This window comes from Triplophysa dalaica, chromosome 15 (genome assembly GCF_015846415.1).
Source record: "Triplophysa dalaica isolate WHDGS20190420 chromosome 15, ASM1584641v1, whole genome shotgun sequence".
Classification (NCBI taxonomy): Eukaryota; Metazoa; Chordata; class Actinopteri; order Cypriniformes; family Nemacheilidae; genus Triplophysa; species Triplophysa dalaica.
This window is the reverse complement of record NC_079556.1, coordinates 12,323,674-12,339,999: the sequence shown is the minus strand read 5'-3', so window position 1 is coordinate 12,339,999 and position 16,326 is coordinate 12,323,674. Positions and strand designations below refer to the sequence as shown.

The window sequence follows — 16,326 nt, the reverse complement described above, 5'->3', positions numbered from 1 at the left end:
GGCTTGACTGTTCAAGTTAGTTTTAAATAGTATTCCTGGATATTTTTTTATTCTAGTGTGTGTGTGTCTCAGAGCGGTGATACTGTGCTGATAGGAGCTGTCAGAGGAGGCCACGTGGAGATCGTCCGAGCTTTACTTAATAAATACGCCGATATTGATGTCAAAGGCCAGGTAAATACATCTCCCTCATGGCATCGTCGTCCTTCACTCTTTATTTCAATCTCCTGTATCCATCAACACACCGTCCCAGTTCCAGTATATACAGAACAGTCTCTTTGTTTAATGTCTCTTTAAACCTCATATTAAAAAGGCATTATTAATCCTCCTTTGATTAAGGAAGTAGATGTCCTATGACCCAGAGTCATCTGAATCACTGGCTTTTCATTATAGGACAGTAAAACCGCGCTGTACTGGGCAGTGGAGAAAGGCAATGCTACGATGGTACGAGACATTCTGCAGTGCAACCCGGACACAGAGGCCTATACTAAGGTAACATTTGAACACATGACCTTGAAAATGTACAGTGACTTTGTGGAAAACTTCCTGTGTATGTTCACAAAATAAAGCTGTTTTGAACGGAACCGTTCCATGTATAGAAGGTACTTCATTGGACAGCTATTGACAACAGCCTTTCTTGCGCATACAGCTGCAGAAAAAATAAAGAGACTTTAAGAGATCTGCATATTTTCATGAATTATGGCAATTTCAACAGAAACCGCAAGCATGATATTAAGTCACCCAACAGCAATGTGAAAGACTTGCAAAAAGATTGCAAAGATGCATGAAAGTTGTTATGGAAATCAGGCTTATTTCCTCGTAATCTAACCATAAATACAAACTTGTTTTCTTTGCAGTATTCAAGATCTGGAAACATTGCATCATGATTCATGCATGAAAGGGTTAAAATGCACTTTGTTTGAAATATAGACGGTTGAACTAAACAGTGATCAAAGAATCAGGACCTTCAGCTCGTTTATGTATTTGTGATGTATCTGTTTGTTAGGATGCAGAGACTCCTCTCATCAAAGCCACTAAGATGAGAAATATTGAAATTGTGGAGCATCTTTTAGACAAAGGTGCCAAGGTGTCGGCAGTGGACAAGGTAAACCCTTCAAGATTCAAGATCCTTATTGTCATGTGTACTAGGTACAATGAAATGACTTGATTTACTTCTCACAAGAAAATATTGGAAGGGCAACAAAGACATAATAAAATACTGTATAATGTATTCTTTACATTATTTTATTGTACGGTAAAACAAGCAGGGAAAATGCAAATTAATAGAAAAAAATGGTGTAATGAAGAATAAGGGGCCCGTATGAAATTATGAAATAATTGGCAATGAAAAAAATGTACTTTCTCAAACTATAGTAGCAATAAAGTGACATGTTCAAGTGTCAATTGGAAATAAAGTTTCATGTGAAGTGTTGAATTGTCACTGATATAGTGTGGGGTGAATAAAGTCCTTCACTTTTCACGTATTCACTTCTTTAGTTCTTTTTTCAACCGTTATAGATTTATTTGATAAAATAAGAAATGATATGGGATGAGAAAGGGGGAACAGTAGTCCAGATTGGACCTTAAGCGAAGTTGCTTCAAAGGCATTTTTTTCTAATTAGCTTGTAGGTCATTTATAAAGTGATTTTAAAAGTCACATACTGTATTGTCTTTACAGAAAGGAGACACAGCTTTGCATATTGCCATTCGTGGGAGAAGCCGTAAGCTTGCCGAGCTCCTTCTGAGGAACCCTAAAGATGGCCGCCTACTCTACCGGCCCAACAAAGAGGGCGAGACCCCCTACAACATTGACTGCACCCATCAGAAGAGCATCCTCACTCAAATATTCGGAGCCAGTGAGTGTTCTTTTAAACAAACAGAGTAAAAAAAATACTTCAAACATCTCTGAGATTCTGTATCTATCGTCCCCTACAGAGCACCTGTCTCCCTCTGAGTGCGATGGGGACATGTTGGGCTACGACCTGTACAGCAGCGCTCTGGCGGACATCTTGAGCGAGCCCACCATGCAGCCCCCCATCTGCGTGGGACTCTACGCCCAGTGGGGCAGCGGAAAGTCCTTCCTGCTAAAGAAACTGGAGGGTACGGGACACATATAAAGACCTGAAGGTTCATTGTGACATTCCAAATTGATCTTATTGTAAGGTTTGTGTACTCTCTTCTTCAGATGAAATGAAGACGTTTGCAGGGCAGCAGGTGGAGCCATTGTTCCAGTTTTCATGGTTGGTGGTGGTGTTGACTCTGCTGATGTGTGGATCTGCGGCTCTGGTTCTGGGTTTCGCTGTTGATCCGAAGCTGGCCATCGCTGTTGCATTTAGCCTGCTCACCCTACTGTACATCTTCTTTGGTAAGGTTCTCTCATCCTTTTTATCAAATCATACAGGCATTCTTCTCATTACAGGCCAAGCATAAAACATGATAACAGTTGCCTTCGAGATTGTGATTTAACAGTGTTCCTATTGCTCAGTTGGTACAAAATGGAATTAGAGGTTCCAAGGGCATGAGTTTCAGTTCCCATTGAGCGTATACAGATATAAATATTTGAACTAAAAGTGTGATAAATAAAAAAAGTACAGAAATAAATACGAATCTGTATCCTAAACATACAAATCTGTGAGGAATATATCTACGTAAAACAATATATCATAAATCAATTTTAGAAAGTATTACATGGAAAAGCACTATATACACACAATAAATTCAATGTAGAGGTGGAAATGTGAGGTTAACTCGGGTGTTTGAGATGCAAGAATGTCAAATAAAGAAAATGAATTAATCTGATAAAGATGTTTTATAACCTGTTTTACTTTGACATTCTATAATCTTTATGTAGATTATTTAGGTATAATCAGGTCATTAGACAGGTTAAAGAAATCTTTATTGATGTCATGAAATCTTGAAATACGGTGAAATTGGACGTGATAACAGTCAATACATAAGTACACATTAAAGGACTCATACAGTCACATTACACAGATTATTACATAAATCTTTGTAAAGTTCTCACAATTTAAATACTTATATTTAAATTAGAGGTAAATTCTTACAATCATCGTTACAGCATTATTTGTGCAACTGTATGGTATAAAATGGACTAAACACTTAACTTTAAGAGAATTTATTGGACAAAATTAAAGCATATTAGGGAATATGTGTTTTATTTTAATATAGAAAAATGCATAGAAAAATGCATACATTCATTTCAATTGTATCTGTTATTAATATTTGTTGAAACTGTCTGGTGTACAATTTTATAGTAATTTTCTGAAGCTGACTTTATAAACTTTTTAACATGTTTTGTCCTCTTTTTGCCATGCCTCCTTAAATTCTTCTCCAAGCTGAGCTTCAGTTTATATTCCAAACACACCAATGCAACACAAATACAGTATTTTGCATCCATCTTAAATGAAATATCTGAATAAAGAGTACTGTAAATTATTGCTGGGGTAAATATTTTGTACATATGATAACAGTAAATTATTTTGGGCTGTTGATATAATTTTGCCCACCAGAGTGCAGCATTGTACTTCAGAATCTAGTGTGTCTTCCTTTGTGTCTCATCATACTTTTGTTTGTTGTATATAGTGTTGGTGTACTTTGGTGGGAGAAAAGCAGGGGAGAGTTGGAGCTGGGCCTGGGGGCTTAGCACCAGGTTGGCCCGTCAAATCGGTTACCTAGAGCTGCTGTTGAAACTCATGTTCGTCAATCCCCCCGAGCTTCCGGAGCAGACCACCAAGGCTCTGCCCGTCAGGTACAGAAACTGTGTGCTTTTAGAGATTTGTGCAACTCAGACTTAGACACTAACGTAGACACATGCCCTAACCCTAAAGAAATGCTTGGAGACTGTTTTAAAGAGAGAAGCATAAACACATAATTCAGAAAAATCTATTTAACAAGAATCTGTCTGTTTTCTTCTGCTTTATTTTATAAAGTTTTAACGGCCTAGTAATGTCACAGAGATGAGAGTAAAATTTCACAACAACCATTTTAGCGATCTGTCTGGTAATAAGGACATTTTTACATGTCGTTCCATAAAAAAGTCTGTTATGCCTTCTTTAATTTGACCGTTATAAGAGAAAATACATTAAATGATAGTTTGGAGGAACGGCAGAGAGCTGTTGGGAATATTGTTTTCACATCTTTGATTACCTACGCATTGTGTTGAAACACGCACATGTGTGAGGCTCACTCGGTCAGTCTTTTTTTGTTCTCCATCTGCACAGGTTTCTGTTCACGGACTATAACCGTCTGTCGAGTGTGGGAGGGGAGACGTCTATGGCTGAGATGATAGCCACGCTGTCCGACGCATGCGAGAGAGAGTTTGGCTTCCTGGCCACCAGACTTTTCAGGGTCTTTAAGAACGATGAAACTCAAGGTATGTCTGTAATAAAGGCATTATGAAAAGTAAAGTTATCAAGTTGAAATTAAATTATATTTAGTTGTTATTATTGTATATTAATAATATTGCTTTGTTTTATTATTATTATTATTAAATTTTTGATTGATGTTTTAAATTGTTGTTTTGAGCATCAACATTCAACTTATTTACAAGAAACAATAGTTTCGGTGAAGTACATAAAACAGCTTGGGTAGAATTAATTACAGATAATGGAGATTATGAAGAATAATAAAAAAGTTTTAACAGAATTGTGCTCACCTTGCGAGACCTAAAATTAAATGTATTACTCTGAAAAACTTTTTAATGTAATAATCATTATAAAAAAGTTTATTAACCGAACTGTAAGCCGATTACGGTTACTAGGCAACGTGGTGCATTAATATAAAATCCCATTGACGTGTGGTCACAGGTGCATGTTTATCGGCTGATTGTTTTGTGTTAAATTGATTTATGTAAGAGCCTGAATGTTTCCTTTCATAAACATCGTTTTAGCATCCCACTTATTTACCATCACATAATCATAATTTTCTTCAGCATCTGTGCAATTCACTTTTTTATAACATGTATTTCATAAATTTGCTCTTAATCTTAATTTTTGTTTAAAAAAAATTCTTTCACAGGAAAGAAGTGGAAGAAAACATGCTGCGTGCCTTCCTTCGTGCTGTTTGTGTTGACGTCAGGCTGTTTGATCACTGGCATGACCCTGCTGGCCATCTTTAAGGTGGATGTGGAGAACCTCACGGTAAACGCGACCCTGATCGCCATGGCCAGTGTGGTGGGTCTGGCTGTGCTTCTGAACTGTCGGACCTGGTGGCAGGTGACCGACTCTGTGCTTCACTCCCAAAGGAGAAGACTGCACAATGCTGCCAATAGCATGCACAAACTGAAGAGCGAGGGATTTATGAAGGTGAGATGATCGGGGGATTCATACATACAGTACAGCGTTTTCTGGAATGTAACACAATCTTCAGGTTGAGGTTTAGTCAGTTTTGTAATGGCAGTGTGCCACCCTCGAAAAATATTCAATCTGTTGTGTAATATTTATTTATGGTGTGACATGCAGAGGCCCCGCCCCCAGTGAAATCTTAGCAGTCCAATATTGTACTGTACAAAGCTAGATATTATACATTGTTACATACAATACTGACAATGTTATTTTGTTGGTTATTTTGTTGATTATTTTGTTTCCTTTGTTCTGTCAGGTTCTGAAGTGTGAAGTGGAGCTCATGGCTAAAATGGCCAAAACTATTGACGGCTTCACTCAGAATCAGACTCGACTTGTTGTCATAATCGACGGACTGGATTCCTGCGAGCAAGACAAAGTGCTACAGATGCTTGACACGGTATGTGCGTGTGGATTACGGTACCTTGCATGGCCCTACGTTAAACCTCCTTAAGCCTCCATCTCATTATACATTTCCTATGTAAGTGAATAAAAGTATACAAATCGTATTACTGTCAATATCCCCGTTTGGTGGCGTATTCAACCAGCGCCAAGAAATTGTTGCAGCATCTAAGCAAATCTCCAAACAAATTGGTGTACTTCCTGCACTTGACCAAATGGAAAGTTCACCCAAGAGTGAAAGTGCTTTCCTTTTTTACATCATGTAAAACCTGCATATGCGTCTTTCTTAAGAAATGTCTCTGTGGTTTTGTGTCCATAGAATTGAAGTCAATTGGGGTCAATGTTTTTTATCACAAGCATTCTTTAAAATATCTTCTTTTGTTTTCCTTAAAAAGGTAAAAATACAGGTTTGGAATGACATGAAAGCGAGTAAATGATGAGAAATTTATGTGGTTGCTGCCTTAGAAAGTTCCAGCATATGTAGGACCAGAGCTCAGATGCCTTGTGTCCAGTCGAGGGAGAAGAACAAGCCCCTTTACCTCTTACGCACCTCCGTGGCGCACAGCAACGCTCAAAGTTCAGGCTTGTTTAGTACAGAAAGTTGAGATTCTTCTCTCGCAGCTGGACTAATGGAATTTCCTTTAGCTAAATGTCATTATTTGGGTCTAATCCTCTTGCGTTGGCAGCCTGCTCACCTCTAATGAAATCTGCCATTTACCAGAGAGCCCGCAAAGTCCCTTAAAGGCTCCTTTGTGGCGCAATTAGCCACATCTCTTTTCAATTCTAATCTTTTTGTGTCTCCTTTTGATAGGAATTACCAAATTGAATTTTTCCTTCAAGCTAAATATTGTTTCAATTGGTATAGCTGATGTTCCATAAGATAAATGACGGATGCGAACAGAGTCGTATATTTCGTTGCCATCAAGAGGCAATTGAGTCTCCGTGGCGAAATGCAATGTAAGCACATAATTCACAGCAGACACTGAACCAGACATGCGTGCGATCCTGAAGTTCTTAAACGGTGTACAAATCAGTATCCTGTGACACTTGGAAATGTTACAATCTCCAATTAGTTTGGAAAGTCCCGTCATGTTCGCATTACTGTGTTTGTGTGTATTTACTATAAGTACACAGAGTGGCTTGTGTATGGAGACACACACTACATATCATTTTAACTATAGGCAGAAGACTGTGATATATTTAATTTAAAATAATTAAAGCTAACCTTGAATAATGTCATTAAAATTTATTTTAAAGTGGCCTAAAAGTGAAAAAGAGCTTGTTGTTTATTGTGTGTTCAAAAACAGATTCATGTCACTTTGAAAATGAAAATTCTGTCATCCTTTATTCACCCTCATGTCATTCCAAACCTGTATGACTTCTGCAGAACCCAAAAGAAGATGTTCTGAGGAATGTTGTTAACCTAACAATATTGCATCCCCCCTTTTATTTCCATTGTATGGACACAAAACCACTTTGACATTTCTCAAGACTTTTAAACAGGTTTTGTAGGGTGAATAAATGATGACTAAAGTTGTATTTTTAAGCAAATTCTTTATTAATTCCTACCTGTCGCATGTCTGCAGGTTCGAGTGCTCTTTTCCAAAGGCCCCTTTATCTCCATCTTCGCCAGCGACCCTCATATCATCATCAAAGCTATAAATCAGAACCTCAACAGTGTGCTGCGCGACTCCAATATCAACGGTCACGACTACATGCGAAACATCATCCACCTGCCCGTCTTCCTCAACAGCCGTGGCCTCAGCACCGCTAAGAATCTCTGCATTGCCACACCAGCCAATGTGGATCAACTCAACGCTGAAGGTCAGTCTACAGATGTTTCTTATGAATGAATGCTAATTTGCATAGTTGTCCCAAAGTGTGTTTAGGCAAGTCGTGCCACTCGGTGGCCATGTTCTCAAAACCTCTGGGCAGCTATTTCAGTAATATCATCTACTTGAATAGGGGAAGACAGATATTTCTGAAATTGCTGGGAAAAATGACTATTAAATAGCACCTCACATCAAATAAATCTAAATCAATCTGCATCCTTTGTTATGATAATTAAACTTTAAGATATATTATATGTGAACTGGGATTTATTTAGAACATTAAATAAAAGCTGTAGATGTTAAACGGAATTTGTTCTTTGAGCATCTGTGGTGCTCCATGTTAAATATAGATTAACAGCACAGGTTTTATTCTCTCATACCTCCTCTGAACATCTGACTCTCTCCATCTGTAGCGTGGCAAGAGGACATGGACAGGAAGTTATCTCAGAACAGTCTGGGGGAGCATGGAAGACCGGGCAGTAAAACAGTGTTGAACCGCAGGGTAAGATTCAACTATCGCACCCACTTTTTCCCATCAACATAGTTTGGGGGGCTCGACAAAGTCCATATGGCTATGTTATTACCTCATTAATAACTCATTAATAACACATTTATAACTGATTTATCAGGCGCATTACTTCTAACCAGGGGTATTGTTCCTTAAAGCCATCTAGCTTGTGTTTCCACATATTAGACTATAAGAGAGTTAGAACATGTTTTGTGTGTGTTTGTTATTGTTTGTGTGTGTGTGTATGGGGGGATTTATTGTCAGAGACCCTAGATGTCGCAGAGGAGTGTCTGTAATTGATTTAATGTCTGTTTACTCTTCCTGCTGAGATGCCATTGCCTAATGACGGGGTGCAGCAGCAGTGGGTCTCGGTGACAAAGCACTGGCACGGTGGCACGGAGGCAGGAGGCTAAGTGGCTCCTCTGCTCGCCCTGCGAGGGCTGTTTGTTTGCTTGCCTGATTTATCTGCCTCCTTTATTTGGCCCCTCTTTATTTCAGGGCCACGCTCCGCTTGCTTTACTTCAGCTGTTTCTTGGCCGGAGATCCGGCTCTACTTTGCCCCCGATCTGCACGTTTTGTTGCGGGAAGTTGTTTAGCAGGTTTTACGAGCATCTCGTCGTGGTCGTTAAAGAAGAAAAAAAGGAGAAGGCCCTGTTAACGGCTTGCCCTCTTTCTGGCTAATGGGAAATTACAGCCCATTACATTCTGAGGTCAAGCAGAGGTTCTGTAGGGGTATGCTTTGGCATCCAGGAGCCAAGATGATGTCAGATTAAAGAAAATGGGTTGCGTCAGGGATGTTTGGAATTGCTTGCCTTAAGGCAGGTGTATACAAACTTTGCCCCAAGTGGAATTTGGTACCCATCAATCAAAAACGTCATCCATACTCCTGTGCAGTGCTCGAATTGAATCATGTCTTAATGGGGGTCCCTTACAATTTTTTTGTTATTAATTAAAATTAATAACAAACAACATATATCTCTGAAGGATGCCCTTTAATAAGTCTTCATAAGTCCCAGATCCACAGCCCCCCCTCTCAATTTGGGCACTTCTCCTGTGTGTTTATTAAGTATTTTGGCTAATTTATTGTTAACAAAACTACTAGTATGAGTCTACTGCTTTTCTTTCTGTTTATTTAAATTATTTTGTAGAATTTCATAGATGTCAATCTGGTCATCTAAATTTTTTGACACTTTTCTGATTCTTTATTATTGTTCCTTGTTGTTGCCTTTGAATCCGTTTGAAACAGTTAGTTTACATACATATTTATTAAAGCAAATACATTTTTCACTAAAAATAATTTAACTACATTCATTTGTATTTATTAATTAAGTATTTAAATTAAATGAATAATAATAATATAATATAATAAATAAATAATTACATTTAAATATGTAATGAAGTAATTATAAAATTGTAACAATACAATTCAGAATTACAGTTCAGAATTTATGTTAGACTTTGTAAAATCCATCAATGGCCCTGGTTTAAAAAGGGGTCACACTCTTGATATCCATGTGGTTCTGGTAGCGGTCAAGTCACAAGTTCAGCATTAAAAACATCAAAGTGGGCTTAAAGCTGTGACCCTCCAGAGCTCGTGACCAGCTCTGCACTGTGCTCATACTGGACCAGTGAACACTCATAGAGATGAACAACGTCTGGGTCAGCCAGACCTCGATATGACAGCATGGACAGATAGTCATGAACAGTCAACCAGTCATGCACGATAAACTGTCCAGACACAACAGTGAATGAGCACAGAGGAACAGTCGACTACCTGTGCCATTTCACAGGATGAATTCTTGAGTTTTTGTTACTTTTTTGTTTATTTTGTTTATAACATGTATTTATCATACAATACGTGCATATTTAATACAAATATTTATATTTTCATAGTAGTAAGTTAAAAACATGTCAGTGTTTCAAATGTAATTGTTATGTGTGACATCAGTGTCCATTAACAGTGTGCCATTATACTGCAAATATGGGTAAAGCTGTGTGTTGATAAGTATATCAGCATTTGTGTGTGTGTTTGTAAGTGAGAAAGTAAGCTGTGAAGTTTCGATCTTGTGAAAGAATGTACCTGTGAAGAGAGTTCACAGGTACATTCAGTCGAAACACAATGGACCACAGGTATCGCAAGTGGGCCTTCTTCTCCCCTTCATCTTTGTTCTACTTGTTGTCTTGTAGGACACCTACCGCAGAAGACAGATGCAGCGCACGGTTACAGGGCAGATGTCCTTTGACCTGACCAAGCTGCTGGTCACTGAGGACTGGTTTAGTGACATCAGCCCTCAGACCATGCGGAGACTGCTCAACATTGTCTCGGTCACAGGTCTGCGCCACCTCATTATAGTCACATACATCCTTGTGCCGAGCACTGCATGTAAAGACGAGTGTGATGAATTTACAAATATATGAAGGTAATCTACTTGAGTATGTTTTGATAGGACGTCTTCTCAGAGCCAATCAGATCATCTTTAACTGGGACCGGTTGGCATCCTGGATCAACCTGACAGAGGAGTGGCCATACCGCACCTCATGGATCATTCTCTTCTTGGAGGAGGCGGATGGAGTCTCAGATCAGGTCACTCTGAAGACCATCTATGAGAGGTGAGCTGTGATACACATCTAGCTCATATCAAACAATAAATATAACCAAAGTCTTTTTACGGAAGTTTTGCCACTCGGCGGCCAACGCCTTTGGATTTGCATCTTAGCAAGTCAACGGTCCTATCTCCTTGAATGGTGGAAGGCAGGTATTTCTAAAATAGGCGGCGAAAATAATATGTACTCTATAATCTTTGATATTACATTTCTGCACACCATTATTATGCATTTTAACAACTTTTAAAAGGACAAATTTGCTTTATCAAAAACATATATAAATAGCATATTTTTGCTGGTTTTCTGAAACTTCGGATGTCCAAATTCTGTTTTTCAAGAAATCCTGTTAATAATGAAATGCTATGTTGTCAAAGTTGACAAGCACTTTTTTAAGATAAAAATATGGAGATACAAGCTTTTTTAAACCAACGTCAGAAGTAATACCTACTCTGACCTGAAGGTGGCACTATGAAATCTTGGATCATTGTTCCTCTGCACATTTCCTAGAAATCATGATGTCTCATTATCTATAATGTAACATTCAAGCTTACAGCTATACATTCAGTCAGTTAGTCATGTGCAGTCGTAAAACAGCAGGACTTTCACAGCCTATATGGACAGATACACAACAGTATGATGCTCAGTCCCTGCCTCATTAACACACTGTCACTAGCTGAACACTTAAATAATTGTCTTGTTTACAGAGTGTCATCAAACATGCAACACACAGTTACTGCATCTGCTGTTGCATTTCCTCTAAATGTTCGCGTGTGTGTGCGAGGATGCTGTGTGGGGAAAGTCGAGGCCGTCAAGGCTGCTGATGCTCAGCGTTTGGCCTTTAAAGGTTGCTCTCTGTCACACTGCACTAACATGCTGTGACTCCCGGGGCTATAAATGTGTCAGAGCATCTCAGTGTCAGCATCTGCTACCCCCTCTATCTCTCTTTTTTATCGCTCTCTTTCTGTCTATCTCTCTCCATGATGCCCTTTAACGCTTCGTTACACCCGTTTTCATCTTTTGTACCCCAAGATCGTCTCTTTATTTCCTGCTCTCCACTATAGTTGTACCCACACCTCGGTGCAGTTGGGCAACATAGGGCTTTTATTTTTTTGCTGTGGATGCTAAAATAAAGAGGCCTGTCATGTCGTTGTGTTATCTGTGACAGATGTTACTGAGATAACAAACTGTCAGATCTGCTGGTGCTCTTTCTTCCTTCCGTTAGGGCCTTGAGGTCAGACGGCCGCACGTTCGCCTAATGTCCGTTGGGTTGGCTAAGTGTTCATGGTTTTGGCAGTTATAATAAGGCCCAGGTGGAGTTCTTTTACATCTTCTGCACAGTGTTGGGGAGAACTTTAGAATTTTGTGGAATGGATTTAAAGACATTAAAATACATACTAAAACATAAAATATCCAGTGTGAAAGCTTTATGTAGCTCAAAAAGTGAATCCAAAAATCAGAAGTCTTCTTTTATGTACTCCAGTCCAAACCCCTTTTTTTACATCAGATCACAAAATATTTTTTGAAGAATGTTGGTAAACAAACAACATTGGACACCGTAGACTTGCATTGTATTGCCATAAAACCACTGAGACATTTCTCAAAATATCTCTTTTATCTTCCACAGAAAAAAATCAAGTACTCATTTTGAACAACATGAGGGCTAGTAAATAATGACGGGTTTAAATATGTCTTTAATGTGCTAAAACAACCAGTACAATTTTTTTCTATTGTCAGTATCATTAACTGCCAGAACAAGATTTCTGTAATCCAAGAGGAAAGACTATGCATATACATTAAGAGAAGAAAGATGATAAAGCAGTGGATTTGAAAGGCCAAGTAGGTGTTGATTTCTTTGTGTTCATAACAGGTATTATAATTGTGTATACATTTCATGTGTTTTTCATTATATCAAGGTTTTGTCACATTACAAACAAAATCTGGATTGTAGCTTATAGTTTAAGACTGTTTTACTTCGTATATAGCAAAAACACTGACATTAATAGGAACAATAGATGAGCGTGAGTCTGTTTCATAGGTCATCTGCCGTTCTCAATCTCCGTCATAAAGCCCAGGCTTGTATTCTCTTTGTGTGTGTGTGTGTCTGTGAACCAATAGACTGATATTATGTGTATGTGTATGTGAATGTGTGGGTGTGCAGCTCTGTTTAGCTTGGTTTTCTACATCCTTCTCTTTTTCTCCTCGTACAGACTCACACAAATTCCTAGAAGAGAGAAGTGGCGAAATCCCCTCTTTGTAACATTTCTCCACGGTCGGTCATTATATGGCTGAGCTCTCGCAGCGCTTTTGTGTGCGTGTTTATTTACACATTTTGTTCAGACGGTCTGCACAAGATGAGCCTTGCAACCAACAGCACATTGCAAGTCAACTTGGTCTACTAGTTCTTCAAGAATTGAGTAGATCAGTCAAAACATTTCTTATTTTATCTAGCGAGTGTTAACATAAGGAAAATAAACTGGTAATAATTTAAACATGTCTTGAGATATCTACAGTCTGTTCAGTTTTGTTGTATTTTGTTCAAAAGTATTTGAGTGCTTAATGCTATGGCAAAATCACATCCACATCACATCTAGTGTTGGCACATACATCTTAGCTCTGTCGCCTGCTTTAGTTTTTAAGTTTTTTATCGCAGCACTTGCGACGCTAAAAAAAAGCAGTCGGGACCTCACATAGAGCGCGTTTCTGGTTAAATACAGCATAAGTGTTACCTCTTATATTGCCTTTAGTATGGAAACAACTGTCCAGTCGCAAACGCAGCCAGTCCTTTAATCTGCAACAGAATGTGAATAATCTGTTAATAACATCAGCTTGTTTTATGATTAACGCTGAGACTCGCAGGCTAAAGTAATCCGTCCGAGCAAGTGTAACACAAAGAAACTTTGTCCTCAAGGTACACTGACTTGTTTCGCACTTCTATAAACCACCTAAACCAAACAAAGTGTGTGTGGTTTTGTTCTAGTTTGAATTGATTGTGGAATTTTACATGGAGCAAATTTGTGCAGTATTTAGACAATAAATAACATGTATTTCTGTTGTGTTGTTTCTGTTCAGTCTGATAAGTGTAAGCTGGTTCTTTTAAAGTCAACATGAAATCAAAACTGACTATTCTTGTCTTAAATGAAGTCTATTATAAGTTGTTTGTCTGAGGAGGACATTTATTTATTTATGTTTTAACTCAATTGCTCGCATAATCTTTAATCAAAATCAATTAACTTTTCCGCATGATGTATGTCATGGCCTGGGGGCGGGGGTATAGACAGTTTCATTTGACGTATTTGTGTAATTTTTGGAGGATCTATTGACAGAAATGCAATATACTATGCATAACTGTCTTCAGAGGTGTATAAAGACCTTACATAATGAAGCGTTATGTTTTTATTAGCTTAGAATGAGCTATTTCTATCTACATACACCTTAGGTCCAGTTACATGGAATTCACCACGTTGTTTCTACAGTAGCCCTCTTTTTGGACAAACTACTCTACAGTGTGCGTTTCTTAAGTACTGTATCCCCTTCGGCAGAGAGGCGCAAACTTGACGACATCTGAGTTCTGTGTCTGCCACCAGTGCTTTGAAAGGGGGGGGAGTGAGCCATTGGTTGCAATTCGTGATCTCACCTATAGATGTAATTAAAATCTCCACAATGCTTCTTTAGGTTTTGGCCGCATAACATTTGTTCATGTTGGTGCCGTTGAACGCTTACACTGGCTGGCCACTGGCCAGGCTTCCAACAATCCAATAAATTCCTGAAGTAAAATGTTGTATAGTCTCAAATTATTGTAACAACAGTCATGATACATTATATCATTTATGGGGGGTTATGACTTTTAAGAGTAAGTTGATTTATAACACAAGATGAACTCCACATTAATATAAATATATATATATAAAATAATATAGTTGTTATATTTCTTGTCTTTTTGACAAAATGTTTTATAATATGATTCTTATGATTTATAAGTGGGCTTTGGATAAAAGGCGTCTGCAAAAAATGATGGCATAAAAGGGCAAAAAACATAGTAAAAGGAGTTCTACGACAACTAAATTCTGTAGAAATCAGTGTGATTTCACAGAGTGTATCTTTAAGGAAAACTACCTCTGGAAGACTGGTCCCCCGTTGCCAACAGCATTTAGTCAAATTGCAAGGAAAATGCCTTTCTGCCAAACTTATTGCTCTCTTTCTTACCCACACTCCTTTTTTTGGACTTTTATTTAACTTTAGGTCAGTATTCACAGTCTCCCCGCTGCATGTTTGTAGAACTATGAGTCACGGTTATTCTTTGGTCTACGTGGCTGTAATTTCAGGCTGAGAATGTCTTAGTTCCAGCGAGACTCATTTGGGCCATTTCGTCATCTAAAGCGAGTCGCCGGAAGTCCAAATTGAGAGAAAGAAAGAGACAAACGTTCCGGTGGCTGGTGGCCATGATCTGTAGTGGACTTTTTGAGCAGAGTCAGGTCCACCGGGAGTTTATTTATGGCTCTTTGCTCCGCTTTTCGTTTGTAACGAGGTGTGGCCCGCCGAGCCGGTTCTGCTCCGACATCTGGTGTCCGGCATGTGCCAGGACGGTATGACAGAACCCTAGCGGGCCGAATAACGTGCCCAGTAGCCCCTTATCTGGCCCGGTAACATATGTCCCCCCCCGCTCTGAGATGGGCCCTTGTTAATTAACCCACCAGGAGAGTTGGCGTGGCGTGCTCCCGCTCAGCCAATCGCTGGAGAGAGTGAATGTGAACGAAGGACACGCCCCCTCACCTTTTCTTCCACACTTTGCTCACCTCTCCCTGCGAGTCCTTCTCTCTCGCCATCTCCTCAGCACCGCAGCGGCGTGCCAACTCCGCGTGACATTCACCGGCGAAAAGTGAGCGAAAACCCTTCCTCGTCCCTCTCACAATGCTTCCTGTCACAATGCTCAGCTTATTCATTGTGGGAACAATTGCCTCTCAGTGCAGGCTTCCAAATCTGGGATTTGCTGAGATTTCACCAAAACTTTCTAACTAATGACACTCGAAGTGAATACGTGGAAGTCGATTGGAGCTAATTAGACCGACTCTTCTCCCAAGTACTGAAACATTAAGATGACATACCGTTCATTCAGGATTACTTTAATTGGTACAATTATTGTAATTTTAGTCGCAATTACGCTGGGAGATAAAAGCGCCTTCTGAAGCGCATTTATGTGATTTCCTTTATGTGAAAAGCCTAATAAGCCTTTAAATAATTCTTCTCAAAAGCAGACGGCTTCCTTTATTCTGCTCTTTTGAACCTTTGAGTTGGGACTTCTGGCATTGACAATTCGTATTTTTGTCACGCACCATTCTTGTCTCCAGCATCTCGATGTGCTGCTAACAACCCTGAGGTGTTTTCCCCTCTGCCTTGGGAGGAAAGCTATTGTCCATGAACCCGATCCTTCAAGAACTCTTTGGTGGAAGAGGTAAACTTAGTAATTTAAAAGTGCAGCCATTATTTGCCAAGATGCCCATAGGCCCTCTAAATCATTAGGCTGTTGAAAACCACATCTATTTCCCAAAGGAGAAAAGCCCTATCTAGGATAGGAAGTGCATTTATTGGGGGCACGCAGTGACCTTCAAATGGTTGAGATGAGTTT

General features: G+C 39.1%; 1 protein-coding gene across 6 annotated transcripts in view; it reads left to right on the top strand.

Annotated features, from left to right (window-relative positions):
• The window catches only part of kidins220a (kinase D-interacting substrate 220a), a 52,068-nt gene that overhangs the window by 9,258 nt on the left and 26,484 nt on the right, over positions 1-16,326 (top strand). For all 6 annotated transcript variants that reach the window (XM_056767962.1, XM_056767964.1, XM_056767963.1 and 3 more), the window contains 14 exons: positions 73-171; positions 391-489; positions 1,004-1,102; positions 1,676-1,853; positions 1,933-2,097; positions 2,183-2,362; positions 3,601-3,766; positions 4,239-4,390; positions 5,035-5,321; positions 5,617-5,757; positions 7,346-7,583; positions 8,005-8,093; positions 10,287-10,431; positions 10,547-10,709. In XM_056767962.1, coding sequence (XP_056623940.1) covers positions 73-171; positions 391-489; positions 1,004-1,102; positions 1,676-1,853; positions 1,933-2,097; positions 2,183-2,362; positions 3,601-3,766; positions 4,239-4,390; positions 5,035-5,321; positions 5,617-5,757; positions 7,346-7,583; positions 8,005-8,093; positions 10,287-10,431; positions 10,547-10,709 — 2,201 coding nt within the window. The remainder of the gene's footprint in view (positions 1-72; positions 172-390; positions 490-1,003; positions 1,103-1,675; positions 1,854-1,932; positions 2,098-2,182; positions 2,363-3,600; positions 3,767-4,238; positions 4,391-5,034; positions 5,322-5,616; positions 5,758-7,345; positions 7,584-8,004; positions 8,094-10,286; positions 10,432-10,546; positions 10,710-16,326) is intronic.